Source organism: Oryza glaberrima, chromosome 7 (genome assembly GCF_000147395.1).
Source record: "Oryza glaberrima chromosome 7, OglaRS2, whole genome shotgun sequence".
In the NCBI taxonomy this organism is placed as follows: domain Eukaryota; kingdom Viridiplantae; phylum Streptophyta; class Magnoliopsida; order Poales; family Poaceae; genus Oryza; species Oryza glaberrima.
Window position 1 is genome coordinate 24123360 of NC_068332.1, and position 24132 is coordinate 24147491.

The following is a 24132-nucleotide window of genomic DNA, read 5'->3' on the forward strand; positions in this document are numbered from 1 at the left end:
TTCGTGGAGTATCTAGTACAATCTGAGTGGTATTGGTTTAATTCCGAGATTATGTTCTTGGCTGGAATGGTTCTCGTTTGTAGATATACAACTTCTCTTTTCTTCTTTTCGTGTGTTCTTGTGGAGGCTCCGGGTCTATGGCATTACAGAGTAGGTTTCGGTTAGTTTTGGTTGGATTCTGAGAAGGGTTATTGGAAAGAACAGTTCTTGCTCATTGGGTTCGTTCTCTTACTATGATGATTTTGGCTGGGTTGGTGGGTATAGAGTTCCTGTTTTGCATCAATGTGGAAAAACACGAGTTGGTGCAAATGTTTCCTCTTTTGTGGGTGCAAACAGAGCTAGATGCAACATGCAAGGCTTCTGGTTTTGCTTGCATAATTTTCTCTACTGCCACATTTTGGTTTAATTGTTATCCTTGTAATCTTTTAGAAATAACTGCCGATTTTTCTAATCAGAAACATTGGTTTGCAGTGGGTTTTTATATTTTGTCCCTTGTGTTGCAGGAACGGGGAGCATATGCTCCAATGTCAACTGGTTTTGCGGCACAAAATCGAGAAGTTGGAGCCATCATGTGCAAATGCTACTGTTCAGTACGCCAACATAGCAAAGCCAAGTTGGATCAGTTGGTATGCATTTTCAGCTCCGGATGAGGCAATACAAGCCCTGATTAGTGAGGCGAAGTCATACTACATGAGGCTCCCCCCAATACAACACCTCCAGCTTCAACGCGGTATGATTATGAATCCCCATCGCTCTATTTGGAGCCTCAGTTTCAGGTAAGTGGTGGTTATCATGGAGTTAAGTTTCCATGTCTCCCCGTTGGTCAAAGTGGAGCTTTTGACATCCCATTTTCTGCACATTTGCAGTCTTTGAACACTCCAGGTGATGGCATGCCAAGGGATTATCTAAATGCACAAGTTAATGTTCTTGGGTCTGGTGTCCATGAGATGCACAATCAGAGACAATCTCATCCTCGTGGCGGTGAAGGTCCCAATTTTACGATTTATATTACCATCAATAAGCACTGTGATGGCGGCAGATTAACTAAGGAAAATATTCGGGACTACTTCAAGTATTTTCTTCTAACCGTTGTATTATGTTTACTAGTTTGGAGGACAATACTTTACTAGGTGCAATATGATGTGAAGTTTCAAATTATACCACTACATTCAATTCAATAATTTTATGATGGTATTTCTTCCAGGAAGTTCGGGCCTGTGATCAATGTCTACCTTAGCTGTAAGCCAGGGAATGAGAAGTACACTTTTGGTTTTGTGACATTTGAAAATGCTGATACGGTGAGCCTTCTCTTATCAAAGAGCACACCTCATTCCATGTTTGGAGTAGAAGTTAGAGTCAAGCGTTACCTGGAATGGACCAAACAAGAGCAAAGGTCTGTTATCTAACTTCGTTGTTTCTTTTGTTGATTGCTTCTCGCAGTTTTTTTTTTAATTAACCTACAGTGTAAACCTACTGTTGTTTTCGTCCAAACAATATCTGAGTTATGGTTTACAAACTATACTGTTGAGCGCCTGTTTGGAGGAGTACATGCTAACAATTCCCAAATCGATCCCTATGTCCTGGCAAGCAGCTGGGTGCGCCTCTTGTTCAGTGGGGTTATGTAACTTATGCCACAGTATTCTGCTAAATGCAGACTTTGAGTTTGATGTGTTCTTGTTTGTTCTAAGGTCCAAATGGTAGTCTTGCCACAATGTACTCTCCCTTTTCTGATCTTGATTTATTTGGCCGGCAAAAGATCAATCCCTCGCATCCAAGGACTTGCACAAAATCTTCCATAAGTACTTTCTTGAGGATTTTAAAACTAGTTATTAGTTGAAGATATGTTTGATCTTGTACTCTTAAAGTTAGTTTCTGGTTATTATGTTTTCATCAAGACATATTTGATTGATGGATGGATGTAATGCTTAGGATTTCATCAGATAAAATTATAGGGTAGAAATTTGCATTATATATATTTAATTGCAATGTATATATCATAGGAACAATAAATTTCTACAGCTTGAGATGTACAAATGAGCAAAAGATACAATGCAGTTATTCTTATTCAAGAACTGCAGTCGTTACTGTTTTGCAAGTTTAACTTTTGGCATTCCATTTTATATTTCTTTGTTTCTGCTGAGGGTTCAGCTTTATTTCTCCGAGATATTAAGTTAGTTCTGCTGCTCAGACAGCTTGCAATGGATAATAATGCTGATGTCTCCACACCAACATTGTTGTCAATATCAGGTGATTTTTTTGTCGATTTATTATTCGGTGATGATATAGAATTTACCATATATAATATATGATTGATAGAGTTTGACCTTTGGCATTCCATTTTATAATATCTGATCGATAGAGTTGCTAATATGCTATGGGACCATGATAGTCAAATAGTGTACATACTGCCACATCACCTATTGACTCGTGATAGAAACTTTACTAATCAAGGCTAAAAAATCACACAACTGTTGAACATGTTATTATAGGAAGAGCTCATATTTAGTGTCAATGCATGCTTAAAAGTAGTTAAATTTTTACCCTGAAATCTGTCTCAAATACAATTATTTCCTGAGTTAGTGTGGTCCTAGGATGGTAGAGTAGAATCTGAAAGTTTGTCATAGATTAATAATAGAATCCAATAGTGCCGCAGTACTCTAGTATTGTATAGTTACATAAAACATTCAATAGAGATTTAACATGAAATTTGGTGAATCCAGTAACTTGTACTGCTAAAATGCCATATATTGATTTTATCTTTCATGTCAGCAATCGAATCCTTTTTAGGCTCAGCTGTAATATGTTACTAACATCTAAAAGTATGTTCTGCCAATTATTTCAATCAACATGTTAATTTCTTTGCATGTGGGCAGCTCTGGTTGGCGATGTTACTAATTTAAGTGCCGAGGAATCGAGAAGAAGGCAGCAACGTGAAATAAACAATTCTTTGAAAGTGGAAGAATGGAATGAATACACATTTCTTGGATGTGCTAATACAGCTGGGTCAGGTAATGCCCCTATTTTTTCACACACGATGTAAATTACAAATTCACTGTTGCTCTATTTTGAAGTTAATTAGCGATTCTTTGTTTCAACAGGAAGTGTAACTCGCCAACCCGTGATCACACCTAGACGCCTCACGCCTCTCATTTAGAATTTACATCCAGTCCAAGTTAATTGCAAATCTTTGTTAATCTTTGATAACTTACAACCCGACACTACTGTTTATATGTTCTATACTTGTCTTTATACATCTGTATGACATGTTAATCGATTGAATGGTTAACAACGTGCTAAATATTTCTCAAACTATTTGACAGTGCTGTCTCTTGTCCAATTAAAACTGCAATGAGAAATTCTGTAAAATTATTAAATCCAAGATATTTTATTTCCAAAAATGTGGCATGAGTTTGGAAAAATGACATTCATTAGTCATTCAATTATTACATCTACCCCTTTGGGTGTGCCTGCACATTGGAGCATAGGAATCAGGACTGTGATCTGATAATTGCAACACTTGCAGCTTGCAAGAAAAGAGTCAAAGCTTCATCACTTGATAATGTAAAAGCACAATGCCATATGATACTTGAAGATAAACGAATAGAGCTGAAGGAGTACTTGAATGATCTGTGTCACGACAAGCACAAGGTATTATGTTTCTATAATTTGCAGTACTATTATTAATTTTGTAACACTATGGTATCTCAGTTACGAATGAACTTTGCAGGTTATTGATAATATCTGTAAGAAATATGAACTAGAAAATATAGAAATCACTAATGCCAAAAAACAAAAGGTAAGCTAAGTTTCTTTTTTCTTTTGAAAAGTATTTAAGCTAGGTATTTGGATTGCTGGTGTTATTCTAATGCTATATTTTTTCTGAATGTTGGAAAATTCAGGCAGAAAAACTCTCTAGGGAAATGAAAAACAAATGTAATAAAAAGATGCCCAAGTCACATGGAGCAAAGGTAAGTTGAACTAGTTTGATTTCTTCATTTGAAACAAATGAATGTTACTTTTTTGTGATGCATGTGCCATTGGAATGCTGCAAAAGTTGTTTGTGTAATAGTTGAATAAAGTAAGCTAAGCATTTCAGCTACTGATAGTTTTCTTTAATGATGCTCATTTCTTTCACTACTATGAAACTGAAAACTGACCATATGCTTGAGTCATGGGGGGTTTTGTACTAATGTTTAATGAAAGTTGTATAAAAATGAAAAATACTAATAGATCCTTGAGTCACGAAGGGCAATATTCTTTTCAGGTGTTGAACACCATGAGGTTCTTCCATACAACTCCTTCTAAGGAGAAATCAAAAACAAAAAAGGTATGGTGATTGAGGGATTTTTAAGATCGTTCATGCTATATTTAGTCTATTTTGGTTTTTGTTGTCTCCTTATCTCATGGAAATCCAACAAGGGAATATTTTCTTGTTTTTATATTATGCAGTTCAGAGATCCAAAGGATGGTTATCCAGGAAATTCAAAGGATGGAAGTTATCCAGGGAATACAATCACAATGGATATGGATAAAGACAACCTGCCTGCATTTAGGCGTAGTTTTAAAAGGGCAATTAAAAAAGGCCGAGCATGGTGCCAGGCAAACAGCAATTCGGTTGACATATCAGGACTCTTTGGTCCCGGAGCCGAAGTTTATACAACCCCCGCAACCGGAACTTTGCATGTGAAGCTTAGGAACAAAGGGCGTGAACTTACACTCTTCTTCCGTGGTAGAGACTTATACCTGAAAGGGTGGAGAAGTGATAGGTTTGGTCTGTTTGCTGCCCACCCTGATAGGTTTGATAAGAAGGATTGCTTCATACAAGACAAAGCTTGCAAACACCTGAACATCGAGGATAATTATCATCAGCTTGTTCCAGGAGGAAGAATCGGGAAAGTCAGAGTGGGACCCCTTGCAATGCTAGACTATTTTGAAGTCCTTCACAAATGCAATGGAATAGTGACAACAGATGTTCTGGGGGCTGTGGCTGGATTTGCTGTTAACTTCGCAGAACCAATACGCCAGGAAGATGTCTTGGAGGATATCTTAGAGTCGTTTGTTCATTTTGATGTGGCTATGCTGGATAGCAGAAGGGCACTATCCTTGTACGTAAGGAAATACGACCACTACTCAAGGGAGTTTCTAACTGGTGTTGATTACTTCTTGCACGGTAGACCAATGCCAGAGATTTTGAATCGTGGGGAAGTTACAGTCAAGTCACTCCATGAGTTGTGGTGCAGAATCAAAGTTCCGCTGAGAGGCTCTTATAATGATGGTGCATTTTATCATGATGATAAAGTTGGCATACCCATTTGGTCTCCCCCTTACCCTGATGGGAATAATTGGGTGGAGGAGGAAGATGAGGAGGAAGATGAAGAGGAAGAAGAGGAAGAGGGAGATGAAGAGGAAGAGGCTGAGGAAGAAGAGGAAGAGGGAGATGAAGAGGAAGAGCGAGATGAAGATGCAAACCACCGTGATCTAAAATTCACAAGCCAACAGGACTTCATTTCAGTTGGGATGAAGGCTTATGAAATCAACACCTCTTGTCTCTGTCGTCCTTTCTCTGCAGTTGCCTCAGGTGGGATGAGGCCCCCTGTTGTCCCTTCAAGTCAGGGTGGGGAAGTCCAGAGCCGGTTTCTGCGCAGGAGGCCACAGTGGTTCTCCAGATTCATTAATGGACCAAGGGCTGCGTGTTTTTTGAGGAGGCTACTAAAATAGCGACCACGGCTGGTGGAGCGGGCTTCTTGATTCTTTTGTGTCTGTCTGAAATTTTGATATGTCTGAAATGTATCTCTTTTGCTTTGTTTAGTTGCTTCCTGCTTACAAACATGTAAAATTTCTCTAAAAGAGAAGTTGTCCAGAAGTTTCATTTGCATCATGCTCTTTTCTGCCTTCCAAACATGAGCAAACTCCATTAGGATACTTGGCTTTGTCCTTATCCCTTCATATTGTCCCCCGTCTTGAGTACATCAATGGATCATGAAGCACATTTATGCTAAGTGAGATTTCAATTGGTCGGAATTTTTCTCGGAATGTCCTAAACTACAAATTCCTGAGCCCAGGGGAGACGGATCCCTGATAAACGTTTGGAGCGTGGTCTTCCTGCCTTTTTAACGTCTGACAGGATACAGGTTGAGGATAGCATGGATGAGGGAGATCAAAACTGCACAACTCAGGTTATAACAACTGAAAACAGTCAGGGAACCAACAAGTTCTCAGGAGAAACAAGTGATGCTTGACTTGTGTTATCATCTGACAACTTATCTATGCATGTTAGTTGTATCATAAATATGTATTATCCATTGAACTTAACTTATCCTACGTTTTTTTTTAAAGGAAGAAGGTAGAGCTGGCTCTACCTTATATTCATTTCATTTTATAGAAATGAGGCAATACAAAGTTTTAGCAAGCATAGAGCTTGAAACTGAAGAGGAGAGAAAGGAGTGAAAGAAATACGTGACCTTGAATTTCCTTTTTAAAAATAAATCATGTGTGTGCTATGCCTATTGTTTGTTCTCTGCAATCTCTACCATTTTCTGACTGTCACCTATATTCTTCTTGGTTTTGCAGTTAAACTGTTGAAGGCAGTATTTTGGTGCATACATATGTTAAAGTCTGTGACGCTTTAGCTTATGCTTCGCAAAATCTTTGATACTGCCATAATGCCATTGATTTTTCTGTGCTGGTATCTCTGATTTATCATGTCTTCCCAGCCAACCCGCACCGAAGCGCAGGGTGCACACCTGGAAGTATAATTGTTAGCAATAGTGTCAATTCACTTCAGTAAATAATCAAGCAATTTCTAATCAATCTAGCATGTAATACTATACTCTCTCCAGCCATAAAAGAAGATCAATTTTGACTATTCAAAGTCCACAACACACAAATTTGAACGCTAGATTCTTCCTCATAAGTCTGAAAACAGGTTAGGTAAGTGCAATACTGTTATTCAAGCATTTGCTGTAATAAACTTGGATACATAATTTCATATGCGAAATATACATTCTAATTCTAAATAATAGACAAATTTTGCTACGGGACATTCAAAAAACACGTAATTAGCTGGGAGACATCACAAGAAGGCGTATCTGTTATAGGGCAACGCAAAAAACTGGTAATTAGCTGCTTGACACCCGTGTGATTATTTTATTTTATTTTAACATAATGACTATTACGTGAAATCAACCACAAACTATTTCTTCTTTGCTATTTACAACTTCTACAGATATGTTAGGTGCTAATAATAAGTTCTCTTAAACTAACATTTGGCATAGCGTTCTGATTTTTTTAGTATATTCGTGTTACTCGTGTAACCATGTACTGTTAGGACTGTAAATATCACAGGCTGAAAACACAAAAGGCCATTAATACAAGAAAAGCATATGCCAAAACGAGGAAAAAGTTCACTTTAGATCCCTTATTTTATCATTGAGTTTCAAAAACATCCTGAACCACGGACCTCGTGTGCGCTAGTTTTGTAAATTAGGGGATGCGTTGTGTCCGGTTTTGTGGTTCAGGGATGTTTTTAAACTCGACGACAAGATGAGAGACCCAATGTGAACTTTTTTTCCCAAAACGATGATCATGTGGGCCCATGGGCCGTTGTACTTTGCTCCCACGGTCCAGGGCATCACGGTCTACTACCATCATCAATGGCGGGAAAGCATGGGAGAAATGGAGGGAAAACGAGCTCCCATTCCCCACCCAGAGGCCGCCGCCGCCACCGCCGCCGCCGCCGCCGCAGAGCGGAGCTGACGATGGCGAAGCGCAAGGCACCGTCCGGCCCCTCCTCCTCGCCGTCTCCCGCCGCCGCTGGCGCCGACGCGTCCCCGCCCGTCGACCCCGTCAGTTCACCTCTCCCTCGAATCTCACGCTAGTTTTGATTTCTCTTCCTTTTGTTGAGGTTTCGTATTCTTTGAGCTCGCAGGGTGGATCCGCCGGCGGGAGGAAGCGCAAGGGCGCAACGGCGGCGGCCAAGCGGAAGCCTAGGAAGCCGCAGGTTTGCGTCCTCCCAAATCCCAATCGCAGCAAATCCTTGCATCCTGCTCTCTTTTTTGATTCGTTTGAGGCTGTAATTTTGCCACTGAATGTGTGGTTACTGTTCTGCCCCCAAATACAACATTGGCCTGATGCAATAATTCTGTCACTTTTGCGTAGGTTCACGAGAAAAATTACGCGCATGTGTACTATGGATGTAGAAATGTTTTATATGATGGGAATGATTTCTACTATGGACATAGATATACAGAAGAATTTCGTAAGGTGGAGGCACATGATTTGTATGGATGTCCACACTTGATTGCCGAGCTACCACCACAACCACGGTTAATGTCATTGCTGGATTTACAGCTCTGGATTATCAAGTTGTTTAGACTCCATCCAGAAACACAAGACCTCTCAATTAAGGGCTTCTTCGAAGAAGAAGACAGTTGGCAATACTTAGGTTCAGCGGGCTGGAAGACCTATGATTTTCTATCTGATAAAAGTTGGCAGTCCTTTGTCAAGAAAGTAAAGGGTAGAAAGGGGATGGAATTTTTCAAGTTGTATGTGGACTCCTCTGAAATCAAGCACTACGACAGTTTGCTAAAAGCAACAAATGATAATTATTGTCAGTCGGCAACTGTCTTGTTGCCCGAGCAAGATGATCTGACATGGTATTTTCCTTGGGATCACATTTCCCAACGCCTCACGGAAGACCTGGCAATGACAACTACACAGATTGTAGCTCATCTTGCTCACAACTATGACAGGCACCTTAGCTATGCTGGGGCATGGAGAGCAAAGCAGAAGGCTTTGGAGATGCGATTTGGTACGTTTTATGCTTCACACAACTATGTCCCGAGGTTACTTGAGGAAAGATTTTACATAAATAACCCTTTCAGTTTTGTGGACATCAAGGATACAGAGGTTGCAGGCTGTAAAGATTTCCGAGTCGTCCACCGTATATTCTGGGCATTTGCACAGTGCACGCAGGCCTTTGTGCACTGCCGTCCTGTGATTTGTGTTAAGGGAATGCCGCTATGTGGGAAATATGAAGGGGTTCTGTTGACTGCTCTAGCATTTGATGCTAATGGTTACCCCTGTTGGGCTGTAAATAGACTAGTTATGTGTGTGTGTCTTGTGTGCTGGCCCATCTATTGAAGAGGGCCCATCCCATGCATATGTAAGTGAGAATGGCAATAGAGAAAGTGAAGCTTCCAGAGAAAAAATCACAAGACTTCATGGTATCAGAGCCAACCGGCTAGTGGCTGGCGACGGCTAAACCCTAGCCTCGCCGGAGCTCGTCGAGGAGGGAGACGCTGGTGTTGGGGAGGACGTGTGGCGGCGGCGCTGTGAGCGGAGGAGTGCTGCACCTGTTGACTGCTGAGGCGGAGCGGCGGCGTCGACGGTTGAGGCGGAGAGGCCACGTCGACGCCGGAGACGGCGACGGCTGCTGCAGCGCGGCCGGTGTGAAGGAGGGAGCAGGGCTGCAGTGCTAGGTGTGCTTGTGCTTGTGAAGGAAGGAGTGAGTAAGTGTGCTTGTGCTGCTGCTGCTGCTTGGATTTGGTAGTGTACTTGTGCTGTTGCTGCTGTTTGGATTTGGTACTTGTTCTGTGAGAGGAGACAGAGAAGAGCTGTGCGACGGAGGTGCTTGTGCTGTTGCTGTTGAGAGGAAAAGGGAGGATTTGGTGCCTGTGTAGCTGCTGCTGGTTGGAGTAGCTACAACTTATAGAAGGTGAGAATAAGGAACTTTCTACTGCAAGTATTGCTTGATTAAAATGGGGGAAAATCAGGGACTGGAACAAGTAATGGGTAAATTGGTAGAGATGCTTGCAAAGAAGTTTAACGAGGCTCCAACTACGAGTAGTGCAGTGGTTCCTCATACTGAATCGGTGCAAAAAATTGAGTTGATGCAAAATGACATTAAGTTGGAGGGTGTAAAAAATTATTTGAGTTGGTCAAGAAGAGCTTTATTGATTTTGAAGGCAAAGGGGTTAGAAAGATATGTTACCGGGGAGGTAAAGGAGCCTGAGAACATATCAAGTGTTGAATGGAAGACTTGGAGTACTACCAACTCGTTAGTAGTAGCATGGTTGTTAACCTCACTTATCCCTGCTATTGCTACAACTGTTGAGACCATCTCTAGTGCAAGTGAGATGTGGAAAACTCTTACTAATCTCTACTCAGGAGAAGGAAATGTGATGTTAATGGTGGAGGCACAGGAGAAGATAAGTGTTTTGAGACAGGGGGAGCGTTCTGTTGCAGAATATGTTGCTGAATTGAAGCATTTGTGGTCTGATTTGGATCATTATGATCCTCTTGGGTTAGAGCACCCTGATTGTATAGCAAAAATGAGAAAATGGATTGAGCGTAGAAGGGTCATTGAGTTCTTGAAGGGCTTAAATTCGGAGTTTGAAGGAAGAAGGGATGCAATGTTTCATCAAACCACCCTTCCTACCTTGGATGAGGCTATTGCAGCTATGGCACAGGAGGAGCTTAAGAAGAAAGTATTGCCCAGTGCCACACCATCTTCACCAAGCCCCACCTATGTAGTTGCACAAAGTAAAGAGACCAGGGAGTGCTTCAATTGTGGTGAAATGGGGCACCTTATACGTGATTGCCGCGCTCCTCGCAAGCCTAGTTATGGGAGAGGAAGATTTGGTGATAGGGGTGGAGCAAGAGGTGGAAGAGGTTATGCAGGTAGAGGTAACAGAGGTAGAGGCTATGAGTATAGAAGTGATCACAGAGCTAATGTGGTCACTCTTGAAGAGGGTTGTTCTGGATCTACAAATGTTGATGTTGCCAATCTTGTTCATTCTTCCTCAGGTAACTAAAACCAAGCATTTATGTCTATCAATAGTTCTCATTCAAATTGGATACTTGACTCGGGTGCATCTAGACATGTCACGGGTATGTGTGGAGAATTTGCATCATATAAACCATACCCATTTACACGAAAAGAAACAATTCAAACTGCTGATGGGACATCATGCCCAGTTAAGGGAGAGGGTACAGTACAGTGTACTCCTTCAATCACTTTATCATCAGTGTTATATGTCCCTTCTTTTCCAGTGAATTTGGTTTCGATAAGTTCTCTTGTTGATCATATGAATTGTCGGGTCTCCCTTGATCGTGAGAATTGTTTAATTCAGGAGAGGGAAACAGGGAAGAAACTTGGGATTGGCGTCAGGCGTGATGGACTTTGGTATTTGGATCGAAAGGAGACAAGTGAAGATGTATGTCTTGCATTGATGGCTTCTACAAGTGAAGAAGAGGCTAAGGTATTACTTTTGCATTGTCGACTGGGGCACATATCTTTTGAAACTATGAGTAAGATGTTCCCAGCAGAACTAAGTAGAGTGGATAAACATAAGTTAGTATGTGATGCATGTGAGTATGGAAAACATACAAGAACATCATATGTGAGTAGAGGACTCCGGAGTATGTTACCATTTATGCTAATTCACTCAGATGTTTGGACTTCACCTGTGGTCTCTATGAGTGGAATGAAGTATTTTGTTACCTTTATTGATTGCTACTCTCGCATGACATGGTTATATCTTATGAGACATAAGGATGATGTGCTTAAATGTTTTCTAAATTTCTATGCATACATTAAAAATCATTTTAATGCTCGGGTCCAGTTTATTAGAACTGATAATGGAGGGGAGTATATAAACAATGAATTTAGTAGCTTTCTTTCATCAGAAGGAATATTGCATCAAACTTCTTGTCCTGATACTCCTCCACAAAATGGGGTGGCTAAGAGGAAAAACCGTCATCTCTTAGAGACAGCCCGCTCATTGATGTATACTATGAATGTACCTAAATTCTTGTGGAGTGAGGCAGTAATGACAGCAACTTATCTTATCAACCGCACACCATCAAGAATACTTGGAATGAAGACACCATGTGAGATGATATTTGGAAAGAATGAATTTGTTGTTCCACCAAAAGTGTTTGGTTGCACTTGTTTTGTTAGAGATCATAGACCTTCCATTGGAAAACTTGATCCTCGGGCTGTCAAATGCATCTTTGTAGGCTATTCATCTGGCCAGAAGGGGTATAAGTGTTGGAGTCCATCAGAACGGCGAACCTTTGTAAGTATGGATGTTACTTTTAGAGAATCTGTCCCATTCTATGGTGAGAAGACGGATTTAAGTTCTTTATTCATTGATCTTGATGATTCAACTAGTGGTCATGATGGTCACCAAATGAAAGATGAAATATTGGGTCCAAAGGGAGATGAACAACCAAAGAAGGAAAAGCTTGTGGTTGGTTCAATTCCATGTCCCATGGGTGGTCCTGTTGCACAGGAGCAAGAATGGAGGAAGCCACATGAAGAGAAAAATCTTCAAGTATACACAAGGAGAACAAGATGTCCAGTAATCCAACAAGTTGAAGAGGATGATCAGGTAGAGGAAGATGTAAGCCGTGAGCAAGGATCTTTGGAGTTAGGGGGAGAAGAAGAGGAAGTTAGAGAAGAATCTGACTTACCAATTGCCATTAGAAAGAGTGTGAGAAGCAATGCAGGTAAACCTCCACTAAGGTATGGTTTTGAAGCTCAAGATGAGGGTGATGATGAAAATAATATATCCAACTATGTTTCCTATGACTCCTTGTCATCCACATATAAGGCCTTTGTAGCATCACTAGATTCAGTGCAAATCCCAAAGGATTGGAGAGAAGCAAAGCAAGATCCAAGGTGGTATCAAGCTATGCTAGATGAACTAGAGGCTCTTGAAAAGAACAAAACATGGGATCTTGTACCATTTCCTGAAGGGAAGAAAATTGTCAACTGTAAGTGGGTTTATACAGTAAAGCAAAATCCTGATGGAAAGGTGGAAAGATACAAAGCAAGGTTGGTGGCTAAGGGATATAGTCAAACATATGGAATTGATTATGATGAAACTTTTGCACCAGTAGCAAAGATGAGCACGGTAAGAACTCTTATATCTTGTGCAGCTAATTTTGATTGGCCATTGCATCAGTTAGATGTCAAGAATGCATTCTTACATGGAGATCTTCAAGAAGAGGTGTATATGGATGTCCCACCTGGATTTGCCACTTCACAAACTAGAGGAAAGGTGTTGAGATTGAAGAAATCTTTGTATGGTCTTAAACAGTCACCAAGAGCATGGTTTGATCGGTTTAGGCGTGCAATGTGTGCTATGGACTATAAGCAATGTAATGGAGATCATACAGTTTTCTATCATCATAGTGGAGATCATATAACCATTCTTGCTGTCTATGTTGATGATATGATTATCACTGGAAATGATTGCTTGGAGATAACTAGGTTGAAACGGAATCTAAGCAAAGAATTTGAGGTCAAGGACCTAGGCCAGTTGAGATATTTTCTGGGTATTGAAATTGCAAGATCTCCTAGAGGGATAGTTATTTCACAGCGAAAATATGTATTGGACTTGCTTAGTGAAACAGGTATGCTTGGATGTCGCCCAGTCTCTACACCAATTGATCAAAATCATAAGTTATGTGCGGAGTCTGGAGATCCAGTGAATAGGGAAAGATACCAAAGATTGGTGGGAAGACTGATATATCTATGTCATACACGACCTGACATAACATATGCTGTCAGTATGGTGAGTCGATATATGCATGATCCAAGAAGTGGTCATATGGAGGCGGTGTATAGAATCTTGAGATATCTGAAGGGAAGTCCAGGCAAAGGCTTATGGTTCAAGAAAAATGGACATCTTAAGATAGAAGGGTATTGTGATGCAGATTGGGCTAGCTGTCTTGATGATAGAAGGTCAACTTCAGGCTATTGTGTTTATGTTGGTGGCAACTTGGTATCTTGGAGAAGCAAGAAACAATCCGTAGTGTCTCGCTCAACTGCTGAAGCAGAATACAGGGCAATGGCAGCGAGTTTAAGTGAGTTGTTGTGGTTAAGAAATCTTCTAGTTGAGCTGAAAATTTTGGAGAACACTCCCATGAAGCTATTGTGTGATAATAAGTCAGCTATTAACATTGCTAATAATCCAGTCCAACATGATAGAACAAAGCATGTGGAGATAGATCGTTTCTTTATCAAGGAAAAACTGGACGAGGGAGTGTTGGAATTAGGATTTGTAACGTCTGGTGGACAAGTTGCTGATTGTTTAACAAAGGGCTTAGGTGTTAAAGAGTGTAATTGTTCATGTGACAAGATGGGTATGATAGATATCTATCACCCATCTTGAGGGGGAGTGTTGGGCTGTAAATAGACTAGTTATGTGTGTGTGTGTCTTGTGTGCTGGCCCATCTATTGAAGAGGGCCCATCCCATGCATATGTAAGTGAGAATGGAAATAGAGAAAGTGAAGCTTCCAGAGAAAAAATCACAAGACTTCAACCCCATTCCAGTAGCATTTGCTGTCATCGAGGGTGAGAGCAAAGAAAGCTGGCTATGGTTTCTTAGGAATGTGAAACATGCTGTTGTGAAGGAGCGATCTCATATCTGCATCATACATGATTGCAAAAGGGCATTGTTCAATGCTATAGAAGATCTACGGAATAATCCACAAGAAGCACATCCATGGAAGGATGTACAAAGCCGCTGGTGCATCCAACACCTTGCTGAAAACCTGTTCGCCCATTTTGCTGACAAAAAGCTGATGATGCTGTTCAAGAAGCTTTGTCAGCAGAACCGACAAAGCAAGTTTGTTAAGATCTGGAAGGAACTAGATGAGTTGACGCTCAAATTTACGGTAGATAAAGAAGGTGGTGCTGGTAGGGAAATGATGCAGGAGTTGGTTGAGCCTTATGAGAATAATCGACTCCCGGAGGAGGATGAGGAGGAGAGTAATCGGCCAAGTGGCAACAAAAGCCAGGTAGCCATGTTTTCTGACTGGATCAGTCAAAAACCAATGGAGAAATGGTCATTGTTGCATGATACAAATGGAGCTAGATATGGCATTATGGAGACTGATATAAACAAAAGTTACCATGTATTGAAGCTGAAGGGGATAGAATGCCTTCCACTCACTGGACTAGTGGAGGTGGCATTTGAACGTGTGACAGAGTATTTCAATAACAGAAGTGCTGCTGCAAACAAAGCAACGGGCAACCCTTCCATGGGCTTCCCTGAATGTGTCCAGGATGAGATGAATGCAAAAGTGCAAAAAGCACAGACGTATCACGTGACCCGCATGAACACTGCGGATACAAATGTTTTCTCCAACGAAGCGCATCAAAGGTTTAAGGTTCAGTCAAGACAGAAGGGTGTGATTGTTCATCTGATATCGAAACGTATCCATAAGAATCACAAAAGGAACATAGCGTGTCAAAGCGAAATCAGAAGAATCGCTCGATGTTCATGCAACAAAGCAAGGCTGCTTCACAAGCCCTGCTCTCATGTCATTGCCGTCTGCTGTCAGGTTGGAGTCAGCATTGCCTCATATATGTCCCCCTTCTACAGCCTGTCCTATCTAGTCAAAACTTGGAGTGGAAAATCAGATGCATCCAACCTTGTTGACCGGAATTTTGCTCGGAATGTCCTAAACTACAAATTTCTGTGCCCAGGGGAGACGCAAACATGGATCCCTGATAAACGTTTGGAGCGTGGCCTTCCTGCCTTTTTAACATCAGACAGGATACATGATGAGGAGAGCATGGATGAGGGAGATCAAAACTGCACAACTCAGGTTATAACAACTGAAAACAGTCAGGGAACCAACAAGTTCTCAGGAGAAACTAGTGATGCTTGACTTGTGTTATCATCCGACAACTTATCTATGCATGTTAGTTGTATCATAAATATGTACTGTCCATTGAACTTAACTTATCCTACGTGACCTTTAATTTCCTTTTTAAAAAGAAATCATGTGTGTGCTATGCCTATTGTTTGTTCTCTGCAATCTCTACCATTTTCTGACTGTCACCGATATTCTTCTTGGCTTTGCAGTTAAACTGTTAAAGGCAGTATTTTGGTGCATACATATGTACGGGAGAATTTACTATTTGCCACTCTGTTAAAGTCTGTGATGCTTTAGCTTATGCTTCGAAAAATCTTTGATACTGCCATTGATTTTTCTGTGCCAACCCGCACCGAAGCGCAGGGTGCACACCTGGAAGTATAATTGTTAGCAATAGTGTTAATTCAAGCAAATTTCTAATCAATCTAGCATGTAATACTATACTCTCTCCAGCCATAAAAGAAGATCGATTTTGACTATTCAAAGTCCACAAGACACAAATTTGAACGCTAGATTCTCCCTCATAAGTCTGAAAATAGGTTAGGTAAGTGCAATGCCGTTATTCAAGCATTTGCTGTAATAAACTTGGATACATAATTTCATATGCGAAATATACATTCTAAATAATAAGTATAGTAAACATTATAGATCTAGTGAGATCAAAGATGTGCCGTTGATTTTCATCTCTTGAGCGTGTGTTAGGGCTATATTCATGGGTGTGTAAGTGTGATGTTGCATGTGTGTAGGTGTGCGCGCGCCGTGTAATCGCAAAAAGAACACATTATGCAGTTAACATGGATTGATTGCAGTTGCACACATGTTGAGGGAGTGAGTAGCTAAGGGCCTTTAGAAATATTGGGCCGGAAGCACATAGCCAACGGGCCAGCCCATATTGATGGGCTTATGGACATCGGTGCCACGGGCCCAATGCGGCCCAGCCCACCACCAGAAATGGAGGGAAAAGGAGAGCAAAAGGGAGGGAAAAAAAATATATTTCCCCAGAAAACCAACCGGCGCCGAGCAAGCGAGCAACCCGAGAGAGAGCACAGCCAACGTCGAAACCCTCACCTCGCCTCGCCTCGCCTCCGAACGCGGCGGCCGGCGATCGAAGTCGCCGTCGATGGAGGACGCCCCAGATCGCGGCGCGGCGGCGCCGCCGTCGCCTCGCTCCATCAACCGCCCCGCTTTCGTCGATCTTACCGTGGTGAGTTCCTCTCCCTCTCGCCACCGGCCACCCCGCGCCGTCTCGCGCCTCGTGTGTTGATGTGATATTTTGGGGAGGGTGAAATGTGCGTGCTCTGAACACGCAGGCTGACGGCGCCGCCACCGCCGCGGGGAAGAGGAAGGGCGCCCCGGTGGCCGCCGCCGCCGCCGCCACGGCACCGCCGAAGGCTAAGAAGCAGCAGGTCTGTGCCGCGCACATTCCGTTCCTTTGAATCTCCCTTGCTTGCTCGATCTCGTTTTGGTGCTGGATCTTGGAGCAATGGGAGGTCACTAGTGGTATTTTGCTTCGCAAGCGTCGAGTTTAGGATAGATTACAATCTGCCAATCTGGGCCTTGCTTAGGTACGAATACTGAAGCAATGTGCTGTTTTTTTTTTATTATTAGATAGGTGGGGGCAAAATCTGTATCCATATAAAATGTTCTTGGTATTTGGTGAGGAACAAGTATTTGATTTCATTTATTTTTAGATTGTTACAGATTTGCCTGAATCTAATATTGATCACTTTGCTGTAAGATTTGCAAATTTTTCTAAGACCTGATGTCTGATGTAGCCCCCAAATATCAAACTTTGATGTCTGATATTTGTGGTAAGGGACAAATGTTTGGTTTCATTTATTTTTGGGTTGATACAGATTTACCTCCAACCTTATTAATCACTTTGCTGTAAAATTTGCAAACTTTATTATAGCCCCTAAATTCAACACTGATTTGATACATGGAAATCTCATTGTTTGGTGTAGGATTTTGGAACAAACCAGGCTTACGTGTACTATGGGCTACGAGAGGACAGATACGGGCTATGTGAGAGAGAGTTTGAATTCATGAAAGGGTCTGATTTGAGGCTATGTGAACGGGTAATCGGTGAGCTCCCACAGCCTCGATCGATGTCATTGGTGGATCTGCAGTGCTGGGTCATCAAGTTGCTTCGACTCCATCCAGAAACACAAGATCTTCAAATCAAAGGGTTCTTCTCAGAAGGCTTGCCCCTTGAGTTTCGTCCGGAGTGGTTTTATAAAGGTGACTGGGAGACACACCATATGTATAATGATGATTCATGGGCTTCCTATGTCAAGAAAGTAAAGAGAAGATATGGTATGTCAATGTTCGTGCTCTGTCTGGATTGCTCTGAAATCAAGCACTATAGAAGTTTGGTCAAAGCTGGGTATGGTGTTTACGCTCAAGTGGGGAAGGTTGCGGATCATGAATGCATGCCTACGGAGGTTTTGCCTGGGCAAAAAAGTCTGTCATCTAAATTTCCTGCTCAGTATCTCTCCTATCGCCTTAAGGATGAGCATAACATGTCAATGACAGCTGAAGAAATTGTACCTTTTATTGCTGACAGATATGGCGACAAGATCAGTCTCCCTGAGGCATGGAGGATAAAGATGAAGGCTTTGGAGATTCTATTTGGTACCTTCTATGATTCATACAACTCTGTACCAAGGTTACTTAAGGACATAGGATATAAAAACTATGGCAATTATGTGAACATCAAGGACACAGAGGTTGTAGGCTGTAAAAGTTTCCGAGTCCTCGATCGTATATTTTGGTCACCTGCACCGTGCGTACTGGCCTTTACATACTGTCGTCCTGTGCTTTGCATCAAGGGCACTTCACTATGTGGGAAATACCAACCACTTCTGTTAACTGCTCTAGCATTAGATGCTAATGATAACTTGATTCCAGTAGCATTTGCCATCATTGAAGGTAAGAGCAAGGAGAGCTGGCTGTGGTTTCTTAGGAATGTGAAGCGATCAGTTGTGAAAGAGCGATCTGGTGTCTGCATTATACATGACTACAAAAGGGAGTTGCTTGATGCTATAGATGACCTCCAGAATAACCCTCAAGAACAAGAACCACACACATGGAGAGACATACAAAGCAGGTGGTGCATCGAACACCTTACTGAAAACTTATCTGCACATTTTGGTGGCAAGAAGTCGGCGGTGCTGTTCAATAAGCTCTGTCAGCAGAGCCAACCAAGTAAGTTTACTGATATCTGGAAGGACCTAGATGATTTGACACTCAGGTATACGACTGAGAATGACTCTGTTGCTAGTGAGGAAATGGAACAGGAGTCAGTCGAGCATGATGAGGCAGAACTTGAATCACAAAGCCCATCCCACCAACTTGATTCAGCGGATGAGGAGGAGGAAGTAAATCAGGGCGGTGACAGCAAGAGCAAGATTACAAGGTTTACTGAGTGGATCCGTCTGAAACCATTGGAGAAGTGGTCGCTGCTGCATGACACAGATGGAGCTAGGTATGGCATCATGGGCATTAATATAGCTGATATATATGAAGGTAATCATGTGTTGAAGGGGATAAAGTGCCTTCTCTCAACGCAATAGTGGAGGTTACACACCAGCGCATGGCAGAATACTTCAAGGAAAGAAGTGCTGCAGCGAAGAAAGCAATTGGCAATCCTTCAATGAACTTTCCTGAATGTGTCCAGGATGCCATGAATGCCAAAATGCAAAAGGCGCAGATTCATAGTGTGACCTGCATGGAAATCAAGGAGAACAAATATTTTCCCGGGGAAGAGGTTCAAAAGTTTAAGGTTCAGTCAAATCAGAAGAAGGTTGTTGTTCAATTGACATCGGAGTATACCCGCATCAGTAGGGATCATGCACGCGAGCTCACGAAACGCGCTGAATGTTCCTGCAACAAGCCAAAGCTGTTTCATAAGCCCTGTTCTCATGTCATTGCCGTCTGTTGTCAGATTGGAGTTACCACTGCTGATTACATGTCCCCGTACTACACCCTGCCCTATCTGGATAACACTTGGAGTGGAAATTGTGATGTACCCAAATTCTCACCAGACTACAAAATCATCATGCCATTTGACAAACCAACTTGGATCCCTGACAAAAAGCTGGAGTGTGGTCTTTCTGTTTTTAGAACATCAGATCGCGTGCAGTCTGTCATGGATGAGGAAGAGCAACAGAGTAGCAGCACTTAGAGTAGATCAGTTTCAGACAATTCAGGGCAGCAAAAAGCACCTAGAAGAACCTAGTCAAGCTTGAACCTGTGTTATTGTCTGTTGGCTTAACCATGTTTTGCGTTAGACATTAAGTTATGGTATGCAAAACCTGTGTTTCTATTACTTTTGTAGTGCTTATGTGCTCCCTTGACAACTGATGTTTTCAGATCTTTTAAGGCAATATGGTTAGTGGTCTCATGGATATTTCAAACTGTGGGCATGATTATGTTCTAAATCAGGTTAGTTTTGCTATCCTATACTATACCCTTGCTCTCTTTTCCAGTTGGTTACACTTTTGGTATTTGAATAACTGTTATAGGATTACATTTTTTCATGCCCTGATATGCATGAATGGGTTGATGCCAAATTATGTCGAAAGGTATCATTTCTAGGATGATCATTATAATGAATGGCATGCATGCTCTCTGACAAATCACATCTCATGTTTTATTTTTTATAACAATTTCTGAAGTCTCTGCACCAGAACTTGTTAATTTTCTGCACAAGGCAGTCGTCTGTTTTCTCCGTTTTACTGCAACAGCAACAAAATGCAGCATCTACAGAAATTGCATGATGAGATATATAGATCTAAGAGAGTGAAAGCTCCTTAGCATTCCTGAAGCAACTTGAGCAATTTGGTTGCTGCAATGCAAAGTTGCAGTAACTTGTCTGAATCACGCCCTGGTGATGTCGGTGATGGTGATACGAAATCCGACGTTCCCGATGCATCCACGTGGTCAGCGTTTCACCGACACACGCTGCTATACTATTCCTTAATCATTTTCTGGTCTCTTCCTCTGTTGTTTCAGTCGTCTTCCTCGTGTTGCTCATGGGGAATATAGGAGTATTATCATATGATCTGAAATTCTGATTTCTGAACACATATGCATCGCAATTTGAACTTGTCCTTCCATCTGTTTCTCTTTGGAAACAAATACGTCACGAATTTGCATGATAAGCTGTTGGATTAAACGATAAATAATTGCAAAGTCGTTCTATGCAAGATCTTTCAGAATTCTTTCTCTGACTTCACTAATCATAATCAAGCAACTACTCGAAAGTTGTAACGGCCACGTTCGCTCGTTGAGTCCTCTGCTGTGCCCAGAGGAATAAAGAAAAAAAGAATTGTCCATTAAGAAGCTGACCATTCAAAGAAAAACTTTCATGATTGGAACTCACTTGGGGCCATGAAGAACAGTTCATTGCGATTTGCAAAGGTGATTTGGTCATCCTTTCCTGGCACTCAAAACTTGAGGAATTAAAAAAAAAGAATTAATCAATCAGCTCGTTACAAAACAAACATGAAGAAGCAATTAACCCAATGTTCAGATCACTGCAGGCGTGTCGGTTGGATCGATCGCAACCGACACGATGATACATCGAGACACGACCATCAGATTAAACGAAAGGATTAATTACTGCAAGTGCTGAAGCTGTTCTTGCTTGTGTGTTTTGCACGTCGACTAACTAACGGCCTCTCACGCCATCGCCTACTAAGCTAGCGTGTATGCTTCCAACAACTATATACTTCGATCCCTCTGTACTTAAATATTTGACGCCGTTAATTTTTTTAAATATGTTTAACCGTTCGTCTTATTTAAAAATTAAATAATTATTAATTCTTTTTTATCATTTATTCAATGTTAAGTATACCTTTATGTATACATGCATACAGTTTTATATATTTTACAAAAGTTTTTCAATAGGATGAACGATCAATCATGTTTAAAAAAGTCAACAGCGTCAGTCAAATATTTAGAGAGTATTTCATTTGCAACCAACCACCGGCGAGTCGGCGACGAGTGGAATTATCATGGCCATGCAGGACGACGACGACGACGACCAACACATGCACAGCATGTCTCGCTGGCGCGCGGCGACGGCGGCGGCCGGGAGAGAACGTGCGTGGTGACCCAAACCTTGACGCGCAGAACACAAGCCGTACACTACCACTTCTCTAATTCTTTAAGTACTAACCAACACGTAGCACCACCTACCTAGCCACATAGGAGTAAGCTTTAGCTTCTTCTCACATTCCTCTCCTCACATATATATGTACCACATTTGTTGTCATGGCACGGCTCCTACTCCAATCAATCACAACCAACTAATTAGAATCTAATCACCCTGTCCCATTAACCAAATTAACATCGATCGATCATTAGTACAAACTAATTAATCAATCAATTAGTTAGAGATCAAGTTATTAGTGTCCAAGTATAGCCTAGGGAGGTAAGGGGAAAGAGAGACACACCGGCGAGGTCCTCCAAAGTTAGGACCTTGGACCGTCCCTCCTCCATCCCCACGGCTACCAACTTTATCCTCGTCCCCTCCCTACCACCCCTCTCCCCCCCTCCCCTCTCAAACGCCACCGCCACCGCCATGGTCGCGCCCTTCCCCTCCTCCTAGCACCACCTCTTTCCTTCCCGCGCTACGCGGGACGAGGACCAGGGATGGCTCCGCCCACCACCGTCTCCGCCTCTACCGCCAGCCTGATCTGGTCCTTGTCGCCGTCGCTCTCGCTCGTCGTCGCCACCTCGGTGGCGCTCCTGCTCATGCTCGGCGGGGTGTCCGGGATCCGCGTCGACGTCATCCGCCTCCCGTCGGCGTCGCCGTTCCCGGCGTTCCGGGAGGCGCCGGCGTTCAGGAACGGCGACGGGTGCCCGCCGGCGAGGGGGTCGGCGGCGGAGAGGGGGCGGGTGGACGTGGCCATGACGCTCGACGCCAACTACCTGAGGGGCACCATGGCCGCCGTGTTCTCCATCCTGCAGCACACGGCGTGCCCGGAGAGCGTCGCGTTCCACTTCCTCGCCGCGCGCTCCGACCCGGACGCCGGCGACCTCGCCGCCGCCATCCGCGCCACCTTCCCCTACCTCGGCGCCGCCGTCAGCGTCTACCGCTTCGACCCGTCGCGCGTCCGCGGCCGCATCTCCCGCTCGGTGCGCCGCGCGCTCGACCAGCCGCTCAACTACGCGCGCGTCTACCTCGCCGACACGCTCCCCGCCGGCGTGCGCCGCGTCCTCTACCTCGACTCCGACGTCGTCGTCGTCGACGACGTGCGGAAGCTCTGGTCGGTGGACCTCGCCGGGCACGTGGTGGCGGCGCCGGAGTACTGCCACGCCAACTTCACCAAGTACTTCACCGACGCGTTCTGGTCGGACGGCGAGCTCAGCGGCGGCGCGTTCCGCGGGCGCCGCCGCCGGCCGCCGTGCTACTTCAACACCGGCGTGATGGTGATGGACGTGGGGCGGTGGCGCGACGGCGGGTACACGCGGCGGGTGGAGGAGTGGATGGCGGTGCAGAAGCGGAGGCGGATCTACCACCTCGGCTCGCTGCCGCCGTTCCTGCTGGTGCTCGCCGGCGACATCAAGGCGGTGGATCACCGGTGGAACCAGCACGGGCTCGGCGGCGACAACGCGGAGGGGAAATGCCGGAGCCTGCACCCGGGCCCGGTCAGCCTCCTCCATTGGAGCGGCAAGGGGAAGCCATGGCTGCGCCTCGACTCGCGGAAGCCCTGCGCCGTCGACTACCTCTGGGCGCCGTACGACCTCTACAAGGCCGCCGTACCCGCGCTCGAGGAGTGAGCTAGCTAGCTAGCTCGCCGCCGGCGAGCCGAGGCGGCGGCGTGATTGCATTGCATGCATTCGAGGGCAGACATACGAGAGAAGAGGAGAGAGGGAGAGGGAGAGGAGGTGTGTACACGTACGTACGCACGTGCGTGCGTGCATGCATGCATGTGTCCATACGTGCAAAACACAAAAGGGGCAAAAAAAAAAAAGAAAAAAGTTGTGACGTCATGCAAAACGGCACAAATAAGATTAAGTTGGGACTGGAAGTGGTGAAGAAATACATGCCAAGAGGATCAATGGAAGGAAGGCGCTCCGTCTCATAGAAAAACTAATCCTAATTACGAATCTAAATACATATGTATCTAGGTTTATAACTAGGATTGACTTTTTTTTACATAGTAGTACATATATGGATGCATGTGCCCATCTCTTTTTCTTTCTTCCTCTTGTTTTGGGTTCCTTAAAATTTTCTACCGTTGAATTTGATTCATCATGGTGACGATGATGTACATAGGTGTTTTGATTGGAGTACGATGTGTAAAAAATTAGGGTGGTGAGATCAGAAGTGGGTGGTGCACTTTGCAAATGTGTATGTACTATATGCTTTGATGTTGATATATCATACAAGAACACACACATTCAGGGGGGCAAACATCGGTCCATAGCTTTATTTTCCGTTC

The 24132-nt window shown here is 43.3% G+C and overlaps 4 protein-coding genes across 4 annotated transcripts; all 4 read left to right on the plus strand.

Annotated features, from left to right (window-relative positions):
* Positions 1 to 510: 510 nt before the first annotated feature.
* Positions 511 to 5962, plus strand: LOC127780507 (uncharacterized). The gene is made up of 8 exons (XM_052307428.1): positions 511 to 776; positions 2189 to 2247; positions 2874 to 3008; positions 3524 to 3648; positions 3728 to 3796; positions 3900 to 3968; positions 4265 to 4327; positions 4450 to 5962. The coding sequence occupies exons 1-8, from the start codon at positions 517 to 519 to the stop codon at positions 5716 to 5718; spliced, it is 2049 nt and encodes a 682-aa protein (XP_052163388.1). The 5' UTR covers positions 511 to 516; the 3' UTR covers positions 5719 to 5962.
* Positions 5963 to 7757: 1795 nt separating this feature from the next.
* LOC127780324 (uncharacterized) lies at positions 7758 to 9152 on the plus strand. The gene is made up of 3 exons (XM_052307227.1): positions 7758 to 7844; positions 7928 to 7999; positions 8158 to 9152. Exons 1-3 carry the CDS (start codon positions 7758 to 7760, stop codon positions 9139 to 9141), a joined length of 1143 nt encoding a protein of 380 aa, XP_052163187.1. The 3' UTR covers positions 9142 to 9152.
* Positions 9153 to 16721: 7569 nt separating this feature from the next.
* On the plus strand, positions 16722 to 19263 carry LOC127779535 (uncharacterized). Its single transcript, XM_052306337.1, has 3 exons — positions 16722 to 16880; positions 16987 to 17082; positions 17641 to 19263. Exons 1-3 carry the CDS (start codon positions 16797 to 16799, stop codon positions 19249 to 19251), a joined length of 1791 nt encoding a protein of 596 aa, XP_052162297.1. The 5' UTR covers positions 16722 to 16796; the 3' UTR covers positions 19252 to 19263.
* Positions 19264 to 22134: 2871 nt separating this feature from the next.
* On the plus strand, positions 22135 to 23754 carry LOC127778842 (probable galacturonosyltransferase-like 4). The gene has a single exon (XM_052305476.1). The coding sequence runs from the start codon at positions 22337 to 22339 to the stop codon at positions 23465 to 23467; it is 1131 nt and encodes a 376-aa protein (XP_052161436.1). The 5' UTR covers positions 22135 to 22336; the 3' UTR covers positions 23468 to 23754.
* The last annotated feature ends 378 nt before the right edge of the window (positions 23755 to 24132 follow it).

Excerpts from the sequence above, each read along its gene's own strand:
- LOC127780507 (XM_052307428.1), top strand. The coding sequence starts at position 517 with ATGCTCCAATGTCAACTGGTTTTGCGGCACAAAATCGAGAAGTTGGAG. Across the intron at positions 3,009-3,523 it reads TGCTAATACAGCTGGGTCAG|CTTGCAAGAAAAGAGTCAAA; the intron begins GTAATGCCCCTA and ends CAACACTTGCAG. Across the intron at positions 4,328-4,449 it reads AGAAATCAAAAACAAAAAAG|TTCAGAGATCCAAAGGATGG; the intron begins GTATGGTGATTG and ends TATATTATGCAG.
- LOC127779535 (XM_052306337.1), top strand. The coding sequence starts at position 16,797 with ATGGAGGACGCCCCAGATCGCGGCGCGGCGGCGCCGCCGTCGCCTCGC. Across the intron at positions 16,881-16,986 it reads CTTTCGTCGATCTTACCGTG|GCTGACGGCGCCGCCACCGC; the intron begins GTGAGTTCCTCT and ends CTGAACACGCAG. Across the intron at positions 17,083-17,640 it reads CGAAGGCTAAGAAGCAGCAG|GATTTTGGAACAAACCAGGC; the intron begins GTCTGTGCCGCG and ends TGTTTGGTGTAG.
- LOC127778842 (XM_052305476.1), top strand. The coding sequence starts at position 22,337 with ATGGCTCCGCCCACCACCGTCTCCGCCTCTACCGCCAGCCTGATCTGG.
- LOC127780324 (XM_052307227.1), top strand. The coding sequence starts at position 7,758 with ATGGCGAAGCGCAAGGCACCGTCCGGCCCCTCCTCCTCGCCGTCTCCC. Across the intron at positions 7,845-7,927 it reads CGTCCCCGCCCGTCGACCCC|GGTGGATCCGCCGGCGGGAG; the intron begins GTCAGTTCACCT and ends TTGAGCTCGCAG. Across the intron at positions 8,000-8,157 it reads GGAAGCCTAGGAAGCCGCAG|GTTCACGAGAAAAATTACGC; the intron begins GTTTGCGTCCTC and ends ACTTTTGCGTAG.